At 42.7% G+C, this 15,844-nt stretch overlaps 1 protein-coding gene across 5 annotated transcripts in view; it reads left to right on the top strand.

Moving 5' to 3' along the window:
* OPTN (optineurin) overlaps positions 1-14,340 on the top strand; it is a 28,297-nt gene extending 13,957 nt beyond the window's left edge. For 4 of the 5 annotated variants that reach the window (XM_038741315.1, XM_038741316.1, XM_038741317.1 and 1 more), the window contains exons 4-14: positions 1,255-1,437; positions 3,733-3,806; positions 6,190-6,324; positions 7,116-7,230; positions 7,823-7,938; positions 8,570-8,719; positions 9,326-9,419; positions 10,218-10,376; positions 10,826-10,956; positions 12,491-12,573; positions 13,319-14,340. In XM_038741315.1, coding sequence (XP_038597243.1) covers positions 1,255-1,437; positions 3,733-3,806; positions 6,190-6,324; positions 7,116-7,230; positions 7,823-7,938; positions 8,570-8,719; positions 9,326-9,419; positions 10,218-10,376; positions 10,826-10,956; positions 12,491-12,573; positions 13,319-13,452 — 1,374 coding nt within the window. In that variant the 3' untranslated portion in view covers positions 13,453-14,340. The remainder of the gene's footprint in view (positions 1-1,254; positions 1,438-3,732; positions 3,807-6,189; positions 6,325-7,115; positions 7,231-7,822; positions 7,939-8,569; positions 8,720-9,325; positions 9,420-10,217; positions 10,377-10,825; positions 10,957-12,490; positions 12,574-13,318) is intronic. The other variant, XM_038741318.1, reaches the window with a different exon arrangement.
* The last annotated feature ends 1,504 nt before the right edge of the window (positions 14,341-15,844 follow it).

Raw genomic sequence — 15,844 nt, 5'->3', positions numbered from 1 at the left:
TGGATTCTAAGACTGGAGGGGAAAATTATCGACAGAAGTAAAAACCTCCTGCTTTTATATTTGCAAACTTTGTCCTTTTCCCAAACAAAAACCAGACAGAATAAACTGTATTTTTGAGGTAGATTCACTGTAGAAACTAGTATCTTATGTACTGTATTAATTTTTTGAAAGAGATAATCCCAGGAAACAGGACTTGATTGGTGTGACTGTTTCATGGGCTTAGTTCAATGGCTAAAAACACTGTGAATGTTGTGTGTGTATCTTGATTTTTTTTTCCTCTTACCTGTGATCAGCTTCACTTTTTGGGCCCAAGGTACCAAGATCTAAGTCTTAAGCCTCCTGTGTTCTCCTGGATCTTAACAGCACCTCACTTGGAAAAAAATCTACCATGTAAAACACACCAATCAGTCAATCAGCTTTATTGATAACCTGCTATGTCCAGAGTACTGTACAATATCCACTTCCAAGTTTTGCAACCACCAGTCGGTTTACCGTATGGGAATTTCTTGGTGCCGGAGGTGGTATTACTCTGATTTTTGTTATAACCCCTGATGTCAAAATGTGCAGATATCAACATCTAACCAGGCAAGACAAGCAGGTTTTGGATTGGAAGGCTGAAATGACTGCTTCTATTCTTCCTCTGCTTTAAGGAAATCTGGGTTTGGGGGCCACTTCATGGATGAAATTTCCACCTCCAATGAGAGCTAGGGATTATTCATCTGGCCCCTATTAGAAAGAAAGCCTTTTCTTATTGGTTTTAGGGTGATTCAAATTAATGGAATGGTTATGGGGAAGTGGCCATTTTGGGTGGCGTTCCAGAAAATATATGGTTAAGCTCAAAGCACGATTTCCAAATGTGAGGACTCATATCTAAAACCACGTCTCCTCCAAGAAGTCTTTCCTAAATCCTCACATTCCATATTTGCCTTCCCTTCTATGTCACCTTTGCATTTGAGGCAGCAACCCTTAAGCACTTTGATTTTTATCCCATCCCCACAACACTTATGTACATACCCATCTATAATTTATTTAGTGTCTGTCTCCCTCTCTAATCTGTAAACTCCTCATGGGCAGGGATTTTGTCTACCACTCTGTTGTACTGTACTCTCCCAAGGGCTTAGTACAGTGCTTTGCACACAGTAAAGTAAATAAAAATCATTGATTAGGAAGAGAGGGAAGCTATAATGTAAGTTTGTTGGATGAGAGGCATAACAGGCTTGGTTGTTTTCCTCTGTTTTGTTTTCAAATTTCCAGGACCCTGTAGGTGACTCCAAGAATCCCGGGAAAGACACAGAACAGGAAGTGGAGCATCTGAAAATACAACTGGCTCGACTTCAGGCAGAGAAGGCAGATCTGCTTGGCATCATATCAGAATTGCAGCTCAAAATGAACTGCACAAGCAGCTCTGAGGACTCCTTCGTGGAAATTAGAATGGCGGTAGGTTCTGATGGTGGTGCCATCTTTCAAACCTGAGGAAGGGATGTTAATCCCATGTTGATGGGCCTGGATGGTAGAAGTGCAAGAGAAACACTATTTATTGAGAAATTTCTTGTTGGAGTGGAACTTTCTCTGTGGGGTGAAATGTGATTGGATGGGGTTGATGAAAAATGCCCAGGATGTTGGCCACTTTGGCATCTATATCCATTCAATTTGGGAGTCCAGAAAAGCTAGGAATCCCCCTCAGTGATTTATTTCCCAAAGACATAAAGCATCCATTCGTGTGTCTTTGAGGGAGATCAGCAGTACTGTAGTAGTTTAAAATATTAGCTGTTTTGGAAGATTGGGAAAGAAAGTTGGGCCAGGGGTTAGAGGGTTCATTCAGTTTCCAAAATGTAACTTTATTATTTACAGTTTGTTTATCGTATCCTAACCTCAAGAGTTTCTAAAAGGAAGTGACTTGGAAAAACAACCATCACATGGCTAAGCCACCAACCTCCAACCTCAGCTGTGCTAATGGCAGCACAAATCAAGGGATTTTGTAGATTACCAAAATTGCAAATGGCATCTTTGCAGGTGTGCATTCTCTGGGCAATGCCTGTAAGAACTGAAACAGCTTATCTCTATTGTCAGAGAGATTTGAGTGCTTCAAAGGAACTGATAAATTCACAAAACCTGCCCAGCTGAGCACTTGATGCTGATGGAATTTTTCCCTCCTTCAAACTGATCACCCCCTTCCCTGCTCCGTGCCGTGAATAACAATCATCCGTGAAGAAGGGAACTTGAGCCAGGGAGGAACCATTTTCTTGCTCAATCTCAGGAGTTGGAAAAGAGATGGCCTAAGCATGTGAAAGGTCTAATGCAATGGAAAAAATTTATGTCTGCCTTGTTAATCCTTTTCAAAAGAGCTTCTCACACTTCGGGGTGTAAATTTACTTTCTGTCAACCTGTGGAGTCATCTTCCGCTGCCCCTACTTGTCCTGCCTCAGACCACTCAGAAGGTATCCAACAGACTGCGTGCTCAGAGGCAGGTAGCAGCTCATCCATTATGCCTAGGGAAAGCAATGAGCCGCTCCTCTCTCTGTCTGCAGCCGCTTATAGCTCCCGAGTCCCCTCAGTCAGTCAGTCGTATTTACCGAGTGCTTACCATTTGCAGAGTGCTGTACTAAGCACTTGGGAGAGTACAATGTAACAACATAGCAGACACATTCGCTGCACACAGCCGAACTTACTGTCTGGAGAGGGAGACAGACATTAATATAAATAAATTAATTAAAGATATGTACATAAGTCCTGTGGGGTTGGGAAGAGGGGATGAAGAAGAGAGCAATTCGGGGTGTTGCAAAAGGGAGTGGGAGAAGAGGAAAGGAGGGCTTAGGGAAGGACTCTTGGAGGAGATGCGCCTTCAGTAAGGCTTTGAAGGTGGGAGAGTAATTATCTGTCAGATATGAAGAGAGAGGGTGTTTCAGGCCAGAGGCAGGATGTGGGCACAGGTCGACAGCGAGATGGATAAGATCAAGGTGAGTGAGTAGGTTGGCATTAGAAGAGCGAAGTGTTTGGGTTGGGTTGTAATGAGAGAGTAGCGAGCTGAGGTAGGAGGGGTTGAGGTGATTGAGTATTCCTCTGTCCAGGATGTAGGCAAGCAAGAGGGAGCAAAGGGTGGCACTGAGCCGAAAATGGCGGAGCTGCAACAACCTATGTGGTTGTTCCCTAGTGGTCTTGGATAGAGGCTGGAGAAACAGCATGGCCTAGTTGAAAGAGCACAAGCCTGGGACTCAGAGCCCCCGGGTTTTAATCCCGACTCTGCCAACTGCTTGCTGTATATCCTTGGGCACGTCACTTCACTTCTTTGTGCCTCAGTTCCCTCAACTGTAAAATGGGGATTCAATGTCAGTTCTCCCTTCTACTTAGACTGTGAGCCGCTTGTGGGACAGGGACTGAGTCCGACCTAATTAATTTTTGTTTGACACATAGTAAGCTCATGACAAATACCAGAAAAAATTTCCCCAACTAATTAGCTGTTACCTTGTCCCTGAGCTCAAGAACTCCTCTCAGGAAGCAAACCATAAATTTGCCCAAGGAAATATTTTTGTGATTTGGAAACGGAGGACAGGAAATTTCTCTCTTTTATTCCCCTTTCATCTGCGAGGACTATGTTTTCCAGATACACATATTTTTTTTTTGCGGGGGGGGGGGGCAATTTTTGGCAAACTTTCAGTCTACCTGCAAAACAGGGAAAAGAGTGGGTTATAGATAAAGCCAAGCTGCCTTGACTAAAACGCTGTAATTCTTCAGGAAGGAGACGAGACCAGGGATTTGAAAGCAGCCATGAATGGTTCCCAGCCAAGACCAGCGGACAACTTTGACACGTATGTGGAGCAAGAGCCCTTTCTTGAAACTACCTCAGGGAGACCCATCCTTGCCTTGACGTCCATCCAGTGTTTAAAAACCGAAAGTTGCAAGTTCTCACAAACTTGCAGTCATTCATTCGTTCATTTATTCAATCGTATTTATTGAGCGCTTACTGTGTGTAGAGCACTGTACTAAGTGCTTGTAAAGTACAATTTGGCAAGAAATACAGACAATCCCTACCCAGGCTCAGATGATAGAAAAGGAGCCATCTTAGACCTGCTGCAAGGAGTTGTGTGGGAGAGCTGGGCTCTCCACAGAGGTCAAAGAGAGTCTGGGGTTAGATTCTGGAAGGAAAACGCATTCCTTTGCAACTCTCACCCCAAGTCGGTTCCCCTCTGCCAATATACCCTCTTGATATAAGGGCAGTTCTTTTCTCCTAAATCAAGTCAGAGCTAGAAAAGTTCTCGAGGTTTAGCTAAGATTTTCTGGTTTACTCCAGGTGGGTATATACGGGTTATTTGGGGTGTGCTTTGTATCAGCTGGCAGGAACTCTGCCGAGACCGTGATATCTTGTATATTCAGTTGATTCTTGAAAAGACCGAGTAGGTTCATCACTCCATATGCTCTCAAAGCATTTGAAAGGGAAAGGGGTAGGCAAGTAAAGTAGAAAGAAATGCGCAAATGTAGTTGATATGAGAATATTATTTCTCCTGGAATTAAATACTCCCTCAAAGACTAAACAAAGGAAGTAACAGTTACTTTATAACAACATTTGTCTGCTGTGTGACCTTGGGCAAGTTACTTAACTTCTCTGTACCTCAGCTTCCTCATCATCATTCCTATTCTTCCTTCCCCTTAGGCTGCTAGCCCCATGTGGATCAGGGACCGTATCTGATCTGATTTTATCTACCCCAGTACTTAGCACATAGTAAGTGCTTAACAAATATTATTATCATTATTAATATTATTATTAGTAGTAGGAGTATTTTATTCATTCCCCTGCATCTCTGTATCCCTAAATCTCCTTTCCAAATAGAAGTGGAAATACGAAAACAACTGGACTTTGAAATTGTCATTAATAGTCCCAGGCATATTTATTGATTTCCTCCTACATTAAACTCCAAGGTTCAGTTTACCTGCAGAGACTGACTACCTATCCTTATCCATTCCTATCCCCATTCCCGTTCCCTCCAACCTCAGCCCTTCACTCCACTTGGCAGTACCGGTCCTGGCAAGACCTTTTGTTTTCACTAGTTCAGGAGATGAAAGCCCATGTAGGAAATCAAGAAAAAAGTTTGATTTCAACTTAACATGCTAAGTGGTTTTTGTGGCTTAAGTGTATCCAGGAAACGTGTTTGGGTGTGAAGCTTTTTGAGTAAAGAAATTGGTGTCCCATGTATATACCTTTAGAGGAAAATGCATAGAAAGCCTCTTTGTCCCATCAGATAGCACCTTCTATCAACCACTTCCACCTTCCTCCGTCCTCATTCCATTTGAACCAGAGAGAACAGAATTGTGTATGTGCAATGCTTTGCATGCATATGTTGGGAGGAGAAGGAAGATCTGGGCCACCCCATCCTGAGCTCAGCACAGCTTTCCATGCCCAGCAGGGCTCTTTCTGATTACCCTCCCCTTCTCTCCCACCTCCCTACCCCCTTCCCATCCCTACCCAGCCCCTGAGACTTGCAGTGTCAAGAAGGAAGCAGACAGTGGGCTCTTTTGGTTCTTCAGAGATGACGTGGGCTAAGAAAGAGTCATAGGACAGATCTTAGTACAGTGCTCTGCACACAGTAAGCACTTAATAAATACAATTGAATGAATGAATCTCAATCAATCTCCTCAATCAATCTCCTCCTCCAGGAGGCCTTCCTAGACTGAGCCCCCTACTTCCTCTTCCCCTCCTCCCCCTCCCCATCCCCCCACCTTACCTCCTTCCCCTCCCCACAGCACCTGTATATATGTATATATGTTTGTACGTATTTGTTACTCTATTTATTTTATTTGTACATGTTTAGTCTATTTTACTTTGTTAATATGTTTTGTTCTCTGTCTCCCCCTTCTAGACTGTGAGCCCACTGTTGGGTAGGGACCGTCTCTATATGTTGCCAACTGGTACTTCCCAAGCGCTTAGTACAGTGCTCTGCACACAGTAAGCGCTCAATAAATACAATTGAATGAATGAATCAATCATAATTATTGAGCATTTACTGGGTGCAGAACACCGTACTAGGCACTTGGGAGAGTACAGTGTAACAGAGTTAGTAGACGTCTTCCCTGCCCACAACGAGCTTACATCAGAGCTCTCGTGTATCTTGGGGCCCAGTAATTCCCACTTCCAAAGGAACCTTTTAAGTTCTTGATATCTGCCTCAGTTTAAAGCAATTTGTTTTCTCTCCATAGGAGCAAAACTGTGAATGCAGCAAAGAGTTTCTCAGAACGTGAAGAACTAACTGTGAGTCAACTTCTGCTCTGCCTCAAGGAAGGAAATCAGAAGGTGGAGAGGCTGGAAGCTGCCCTTCAGGCAGCCAGAGATAGGTATTCAATTTGCCAAAATTATATTGAGAGTATTTGGAGGACTCATATATTTTCACAAGGGAAAGTATTGCAGACTCTTAGAATGTAAAACCCTGTGGACATTTAGAATGAAAAGGTCCAGGATAGAGTTAATAGAGTCCAGTTTGTCCAAAACTGTTTTTTGTTTTCATTTCACTTGAAGCTGAATGTGTCAGCAAGAGCAGTATGATGCCCGGCAATGAATATTGCATCAGGTGAAATAACATTTGAATGCCCTCATTTAGAATGCAGTCATTATATTTGTTGTAAATGCTCTACTGCACAATCAGTTGACTGATAATGCCAGTGAGTTTCCATTACCATTTCAGATGGTTTAGTAGAAAAATTAGTGGTGCTCAGTTGACTGACCGAATGGGAAGGAAGACTTTTTACTGATACCTTGCACTGGCTTTCAGCTTGGAAAAGTAAACTTTGAGAATTTATCCCTTTGGTTTGATTGTATGAAAGAGGAGTCACAGGATGTAAATATTTGAGAAAGCGGAAGGGTTAGCATAACACAGTCATATGTAAAATTATAGGCTCATGCAACTATGAATGCAGATATCAATCAGTCAAGCATGGCTGTTTATTGAGCATTTACTTAGTGCAGAGCACTGTACTAAGCATTTGGGATAGTGAAGTAGTGTAGGTGGACACGATCCCTGCTTTCAAGGAGCTTGTAATATCACTTGAGAGCAGATGGTGCTCACTTCAGGGCTTTTGCAACTGTTGTTTTTAAGAACTAAAGCGCTTCTGCCTTTGGAATTTATTAGGCTCTCTGATGTAGAAAAGAAAGCATTGGCTCAGTCTGAGAAAGAGACCCAGACAGAGGGGAGTCATGGAGACGAGGAAGAGGAGAAGCAGAGCCCAGAGTCTGTGAGTGTCACTGTGAGTGAGAGACACAGTGTTCTTCTGAAATGAAACTGAATCTAAACTCCTCTGTTAGGCAGAGTCAGCAGCATTGCTCTGGCAAAACATGGCTTTTGTGTTGAAGATTGCATTTGAGTTTTCACTGAATGTGAATCTGTGCTCTCTACTATGCAGTTGGTGCTGTATTATTCATTTGGAAAAGTACAATGCAATGGAATTGGTAGACACATGCCCTGCCCTCAAGGAGCTTACCCAACCCCACTTGAGAATTACCGAGAATAAAAGTGCAGTCCATTTTTATTCTTGGGAATTTCTTTTGTAATCCATGTAGTTCTGAAATACTAAGATTGGATTGTCACCATGATTAGCTTTTAACTGTGTTATGATTAGATTTTCAGCCGTAATCGTTCACTCAATATAAGAAAACAAAAGTATTCTGAAATTTTTGTAGACAGGAAGTTATTGTGGGCTCAATTAGAATAATTAAATGGGGACATGGCAAATTCTGATGTGATCATTCCGATTTAACATTCATTGCTATAGGGTAAGTAGTCATATATCTTTAGCTTCCTGGTGGTAATCTTTTGGGTGTGAATTTTCTGCTTAACAGGTCGGAAGTGAAGTGGAAGTATTGAACCAACAGGTGACCACCCTGTTTAAAGAACTCCAGGAGACTCATGCCAAACTAAGCGAAGCTGAGTTGATGAAGAAGAGGCTTCAAGAAAAGTAAGAGAAAAGAGGACCAAAGTGGAAATGCAATTTGAAAGTGCAGCGGGGCATGTAAAATTGCTACTTCCTGGGCCTAGGGCAAGGGAAAGTTGTTGGAAAATACTACAGTAAATCAGGTAATGGGAGAGAGAGGAACTGAGTTCCTTCACTCAATATCTTAACCACATTTTTCATCATTAATACAAAAGCACATTAATACAATTCCAAATGGTAAACAATGCATTGGAACTGATGTTAAAATGTAAATCTTTCATTTCAATGAACAAGGATGGTAATAATAATAATAATTTTTAATCCTGGCATTTACTACACACTTCTACACACTACACCTTCACTACACTACACCTACACTACCTACACTACACACTACACCTTCTAAACTGTGAGCCCGCTGTTGGATAGGGACCGTCTCTGTATGTTGCCAATTTTACTTCCCAAGCGCTTAGTACAGTGCTCTGCACACAGTAAGCGCTCAATAAATACGATTGAATGAATGAATGAACATGCTGTGAGTCAAGCTCTGTTTTAAACACTGGGATAGATACAAGATCATCAGGTTGGACACAGTCCCTGTCCGACACAGGACCCACAATTTCAGGAGGAAAACTGCATTCTGTACTATTTTCAGATGTCAGGCCCTCGAAAGGAAACACTCGGCTACCTCATTAGAGGTGAATGAGAAGCAAGAACTGGTGTACGCCAACAAGAAGCTGGAGCTGCAGGTGGAGAGCATGCGATCGGAGATCAAAATGGAGCAAGCCAAAACAGAAGATGAGAAGTGGGTCTGGTCCAGCTGGAAACATTGCCTGAGGGTTGGGGGAGCCATTTCTCTAGGAGCGTGAGATTTGGAGGGAGAGAAGGGTTTGGGTAAATTTGTCTCTGGGGCACTCTGCCCTTGAAGGAGTCCCAGAGGGCAGCTCAGATGGGACCGAAGTTGAGACTGTATCGCAAGAACCCAAGACATTCTTTTAGAGGCAAGAGTGGAATGAGAATTGAGTCCCACATCTCAGGTTGCAGAGTGGTGCCACGGCAGGGGTGAAAGTAAAATCAAAACCATTGGTAGCGAGTGGGTGTTGCAGATTGGGAGGAGGGTGGGGGTGAGAGGGAATGTGGGCACGGGGTGGGGCACAAGACTAGTGTACCACAGGGAGGAGCCCAGATTGCTGCTGCTACCGTGGCAACACGTTTTTCATATTGGAACAGCTATTCTGGGGCTTTTTCTTTGGCCGGAACTGAGTTCCAGGCCACTAGGTTCTGGATAGTCCTTGGGAGAGGTGCTTCCAGGTTTCTGGAATGGTGGGGGGAAAGGGCGAAATCAAAAAGAATACTGACATCAATCTGGGTCTCTTCATATCTGCAGTCATGTTTCTGTTTGCTGAAACAGGTCCAAATTTACCAACTTACAGGCAGCACACAGCAAGCTTCTTCTTGAACACAATAATTCTCTGAAAGCAATTGAGGAACTTAAAAGCAAAGAGGTATTTGGAGAGAAATACAGACCTGGTGTGTTTGACACAATCCCTGTGTTGTGAAGATCATGTGTACAGTAGTACATAGTAGGAATGAATGGATCCGTACTGTAATTGTAGTGACCACACCATTGAGTTGCTATGTGCTTATAACAGACTCAAGTCCCTGAAATGCTATCCCTTGATATATGTTTAATTCTGGGTGGGGAAGTGATATTATACAGAGAGCTTATTTGAAGGATGAGATTGGGTCCTTTTGATGTTCTTTTTCTGGTGTGTGTGTTTTTCTTTTCTACTTTTCACCATATTTTGCTTTCTTTTTATCAAATGCTTGGCCCCCTTCATTACATTAATATCTAACTACTCCATTCTATGAACATTGCCAAGATAGCCCACTGTAAAGTGGTGGCCTGCTCAGGCCCCAAATCCAGACTCTGGAAATCATTTTTTTTTTTGAGGGAAGAGTGGTTTTATTTTTTGTTTCTCTTATATTTTTCCCCTTTGAAGGTATCCAATCCCCTTGGGGAAAATGTTCGATTAGTTAGTCAATCTTATTAATTGGCACCTACAGTGTGCAGAACATTGTACTAGCCCTTGGGAGAGTACAGTATAACAATAAACAGACACATTCCCTGCCCTCAGTGAGCTTACAGGCTATGGAGTTTTTTGCAGCCAGAGGTATGAGAAAATTGGCAAGTTAGGGGAGGGATCAAAAGCACTTATTCAGTTTTGGTTGCTCTAAAAATATCCAGTTTTAAACTCTCAAAGGTGTCTCAAGTCCCTCTCTGCAACAAAAACTTCTTCCAGTCAGAGAAAGTGGATCAGGCTGTGGTAAGGGAACTCCAGGAGAAGCTGGACTTGGCAGAGCAAGCCCTGGCTTCCAAGCAGCTCCAGATGGATGAGATGAAGCAGACCATTGCCCGGCAGGAGGAAGACCTGGACACCATGGCTGTCCTGCGAGCTCAGGTACCCGGCCCACTTGGGGAAATCCCTCAGACCTCCAACTTTGCCCCTCTCTCTCCGACCGGAAGAAAATTTGCTAATAATCATAATAACAGTTGTATTTGTTAAGGACAGACTATTTGTCAAGCCCTGTACTCAGTGCTGATGTAGAGGCATGAAAATCATCATAGTCTAAGGGGGAAGAAAGAACAGGTATTTTTTTTTATGGGATTAGACTCTTGGTATTTCCCAGGCACAGGGTAGATACAAGCTAATCAGGTAGGACATACTCCACGTCCCACAAGGGGCTCACAGTCTTACTCCCCATTTTACAGATGAGGTAACTGAGGCAAAGAAGTTAGGCAACTTGCCCAAAGTCACACTGACTTCCTGTGTGCTCTATCCACTATGATTTTCCAATATTTTAGAGTCTTCTTTTGGTGTTCTGACTTTTTTTTTCTCCCATTGGACAGATGGAGGTTTATTGTTCTGACTTCCATGCTGAAAGAGCAGCCAGGGAAAAGATTCATGAGGAAAAGGAACAGCTGGCCCTGCAGCTGACATACCTGTTGAAAGACAGCCATGTCTTTGAAGATGGGGGCAGGTAAGTCCCTCAGGGGAAAGGAATGCAGTCTGCGGGCTGGGCCTGACTTTGATCCTCCCCGTGGTGGGGAGTCCAGGGTCAAGTTGATAAGGGGCTGCCAGTATTATTATTATTATTGTCATCATCATCACATCCTAGATTAAGCACATGTTGAAAACCCACATTCTGGCAGAACTGATTGTATTCTGCCCTTCTAAAATCCAGAGTTTTCTCTTCTCCCACAATTCTGGAGCTCTTCTGGGTTCTTTTGGACTAGTCTTTCCTTCTATAAGTGCTACCTGACTGCCTCTGAGAGTGTTATAACCCTCTCTCCCAGGAGAAAGAGCATTTGACTATTCTCCCTTTTCCCTAGCTCCCCCACCTCTGCATTTGTAGGTTCCTGTATTCCCCATTGTCTTCTGATAATAGGCAGAAGAACCCAAGCCTGTTATCCAAATCTAGGAAGCAGGATCACAGTCCCCATCTTGGAACTGTCAGGGAATTTACCTGGGCTAGAAACACAGCACAGTGAGACAAGTGTGGGGACACAGACTTAGCTGAGACCCTTCCATTTGGACAGAGGTGGGGTAAGCCCATGAAAGAACAGAAGAGCCAGAGAGACATACATTTAGACTGAGGTAGGAGAAATCATTGTTCTCAGGAAAGCAGGAACAAGAATTCTGTGGCGATTAACATTTTTAGAGTGTCGAAGTTGGGCCCAGTAGAGCTTTCTTTGTGGGAAACAAAGTCATGAAAATGAGATACAATCAGTCTTACCTCCCCCTTCTCACTAGCAGGACAGTCTGAGGGTAGAACCAGTTATCCTGCTCTGCCATTTGTCTGCTGTGTGACCTTAGGCAAGTCACTTTACTTCTCTGTGCCAGTTACCTCACCTGTAAAATGGGGATTGAGAATGCAAGCCCATGTGGGACAAGGACTGTGTCCAACCCTATTTGCTTGTATCCACCCCAGCATTTAGTACAGTGCCTGGCACATAGTAAGCGCTTAACAAATACCATAATTATTATTACTGTCTCCTAAGTCTCTTCCTACTTCTCCACTCTTTTTCCAGAAGAAGGAAAGGAACCCATGTAGGATACACACTCCTAGATGCTGCTGCACTTCAGTCTCCCAAGATGGGAAGGATACCTGCTATGGGAAAATTTCTGAGTGTCCCATGTGAGACAGGGAACATGTCTAATTCCCATCTGTATATTCTTTTCCAGTGCTTACTATAGTGCTCTGAACAGAGTAAGCACTTAATAAATACTGTAACTACGGTTACTACTATTACCACCAAAGTCCATTTGGATTTTTCTAAATGGGTAGCCAAGTAGGTATAGTGAAAATTTAACAGTATCTGCTCTGCTGTGGGGACTGTGATATTTGAACAAACTGCACCTTAAACTTTGTCCTAGAGGAAAGCCTCCTTGTCTGTCTTTAACTTGAACCTGTACCTTATCACAGTCGAATGGCGTTATTCAGTTGCTCTGTGTCAAACTTCCATTGGGTGTCTTAAGTTCTTTTTCATTGCCTTCCCTGTCAACCTCCTCAGACAGTCCTTGATGGAGATGCAGAGTCGTCATGGGGCCCGAACTGCAAATGATCAGGACCAGCAACTTCACCTCGTACAAAGAGGTAAATCAATCCATCCATCATATCTATTGAGCATTTACTGTGTGTAGAGCATTGTACTAAGCGCCTGGGAAATTACAGTATAACAGAGTTGGTAGACTCGTTCCGTGCCCGCAGCGAGCTTCCATTATAGAGGGGGAAACAGACATAAGTAGAAGTAAATTATGGATATTTACATAAGTGCTGTGGGGCTGAATGGTCTTCTCATTAGGAGTGATTTGGAGCCTGGTCACCCTCCGTGCCCTTTCACTGATAGGACTAATTTGGATTCGTTGTAAAAAATAAAACTTTAGAAAGCAAGTTTTGAAAGCTGTCTCATTCCCTTGGTATGAGGATCAGGATGGTCTTGATCCCTCAGTCTGGTGATGAGACCAGGATTGGATCACTCAAGGGTCAGGATCAGACCACCACCCTCAGCTGGCCACTGGACCTGCCCATTTCCAGGACTCTGAGTTCTGCATTCACCCCTTCAAATTCAGGACTTTGGTCAAAATCCCCAAGTGGTATTTGTTTCTGTGCCCAACATCTCCTTCTCTTGTGTCTCAGCAGTGAGAGGCCATCCCATCTTCACCCAATTAGTCAGGCAGTGAGGAAAAAATTTTGAGATTTTTGTAGCCCACTAAAAGTAACAAGCAAAAGTGGAAATAGTACTTCCACCGACACTCTCAAAGGAGACATTTTCAGTCAACCAACCATAAACTAAGATGTTCAAGATTAGAGAACTTGTTTTCTAATACTGTGTTCTCAGGTGCTGATGAGAGAAGTTGGAGGCAGCAGCAGCAACAGCAGAATAATATTCCAATACATTCTTGCCCCAAGTGTGGAGACATCCTGCCGGACATTGACACGTTGCAGATTCATGTGATGGATTGCATCATATAGATCCAGACAGTTCCCCCAGTAAAACAGTCGGGAAATGCTCGATTCATTCACCAACCCCACTCTACCTCCCATATCTTTGTATGGCTTTTTATCTCCCTACCAGCCCCAATTTTGACCATTCTGTCAATTTCCGGAGAAAGACCTTTTAGGTTTGAAGTTAGTCACTGACAGTGGATTTCCCTAAATCAATCTGCTGAAATAGAATCTCTAATGTAGCCTCTCTGAAATGAGTTCCATTTCTCATGTTCCGTTTCTGCCTGCTCTGAACCGCAGATAATATCTGCCTGGATTAACGCCATCCGACTGGAGATGACCCACAGTCAGTTGAAAAGCACTATAAGCTGGCAGGGAAAATGAAGTGTTTCCAGATTTAATCAAGAAACAAACTTCTTGGCTTGAGGCCTCTTAAATTGGGTAACTCATTTTCTTCTGTACCAAGTTGAAATGAATCTTGTGTTTTTCTCCGAATTAGTTTTACGGTTGCCTCTAGACTACTCCTCTATGGTGATTTGTTCTCTGCATTTGGATGCTGTGTGCTTTAACCAAATAGAGGGCAAGTGAAAATGAAATTGTGGACATCTATGAAGTATTGTAACAGTGTTAGGCTCCCTTGATTTTAATGGAACAGCTTGCATTGTAGAAGTTGTCTTTGTACTTTAGTGATAACAAGCACACCAGTTTGTTGTACAGTAGATGATTTATGAGCCTGTTAGAACTCAGACAGGCATCTGTTCATTTTCTTGAATGATTGTGTTACATCTTCAAAGTCACAACATGGAAAATGAAACGCTGGCAAAAATAAAACGTGGATGCTTATAAATATTTTAGCTCATTATATGTAATTGATTAATAAATGAATGTTTTTTTCTGAATTATACCATATGCCTAGATCTGAGTGATCCTGCCTGGTTATTTCTTTATAATGATTATGGTCTTCATTAAGCACTTACTGTGTGCCAAGCATTGGGATAGATACAAGATAATCAGACACAGTCCCTGTCCCACATGGGACTTGCAGTCTAAGTAGGAAGAACAGCGGGTAGCTAATCCCTATTTTACGGAGGAGGAAACTCGGAAGTTCTAATGGATTTGCCTGCTATATTTCTGAAAACCTTACTATCTCAGGCGGTGAGAAAGGTGAGGCAAGAAGAGAAGGGAGAAGGAGGTGGTAATTAGTGTATCCATTCCGGGATTTGGAGACTGGTTACTCTGCTTGCATCTCTCCCATCGTTCCCTAAAGTGAACATTTCCTCTTCCCACTCATTTCATGTTTACTGACTTCTTATCCTGACCAAATGGTGCCTTCCGATTTCTGGTCAGAGTCACCTCCAGGAGTTTCTTTGTCATGGTATCAGCAGACATAAACTTTAATGACCTTTGAATTAATTGTGGCACTATCTTTATGGCCTCCTTTCTTTACACTAATTTAATTTCTTTAGCTCTCTTATGGCTACGGATTCTTTTAATTGAATATGCTGTTATTCCTAATGCATTCTAACAGAATGATAATAGGGCTGGTTTCATATAAGGTACATTAAGACTAATTACAACAATGATAATCAATGCAGATGCCATCACAATTGCTTGTTTGTCAGTCAAGCTAGACATGATTTCTAAGGTCCTAAAATTAAAAGTAGGCTCAGTAGCAGGGGGGAAATGCTGCTACTAATGTGAATTGACGTATTAGCAATAGATAGTACTGGGATATTTAGTGATTAAAATGAGAGAGTTCAAGCACTGAGAGTACATCAATAGCCTAAAAATTTCTTTTGTGTGTTTTTCTATTTGGAACTTCTGGAAGGAAAAGTTTTCAAAGAGGACAGGTTAATTATACTGTCCTTCGTATCTGCGAGCACAAGTAGCCTTAGTAATTTTTAACCAGGTAGGTCAAAAGGGACTTGAGATGCAGAGAAAAAAATAATTTATATTCTCCCTCAATTATATCGCCCCAGCTGCCTCTTGGGCACTTCTGTGTCTACTGAACACTTGTGTACTCACAATTTCCCATAACAATTATGTACATTACCTATTCCACGACTTGAGCACTAACATGTGAATGTATCCCCTTTTCCTCCTTTCTATCTGTAAGTCATTTTAGTGTCTGTCTCTGCTACTACATTGTAAACACCTTGTGGGCAAGGATCAGGACTACCTACTCAAGAGGGTAGTGTAGTGCTCTGCACACATTAGGTCCTGTTGATGGTATTTATTGAGCCCTTTTTAGTGCAGAGCACTTGAGAGAATACGAGAAAGTGGGAAGACATGATTCATGTCCCCCAGAAGCTTTCAGAAAATTACAGATAAGGTGAAGCAACAGAGTATAAAGATACATACATGAGTGCTGTGGGAGTGGGGTAAATGTCAAAATGCTTCGAGGTTGAAGACCCAAGAC

Source organism: Tachyglossus aculeatus (assembly GCF_015852505.1).
Source record: "Tachyglossus aculeatus isolate mTacAcu1 chromosome 12 unlocalized genomic scaffold, mTacAcu1.pri SUPER_6_unloc_1, whole genome shotgun sequence".
NCBI classification, from domain to species: Eukaryota; Metazoa; Chordata; class Mammalia; order Monotremata; family Tachyglossidae; genus Tachyglossus; species Tachyglossus aculeatus.
This window is presented reverse-complemented; position numbering and strand designations above follow the sequence as displayed.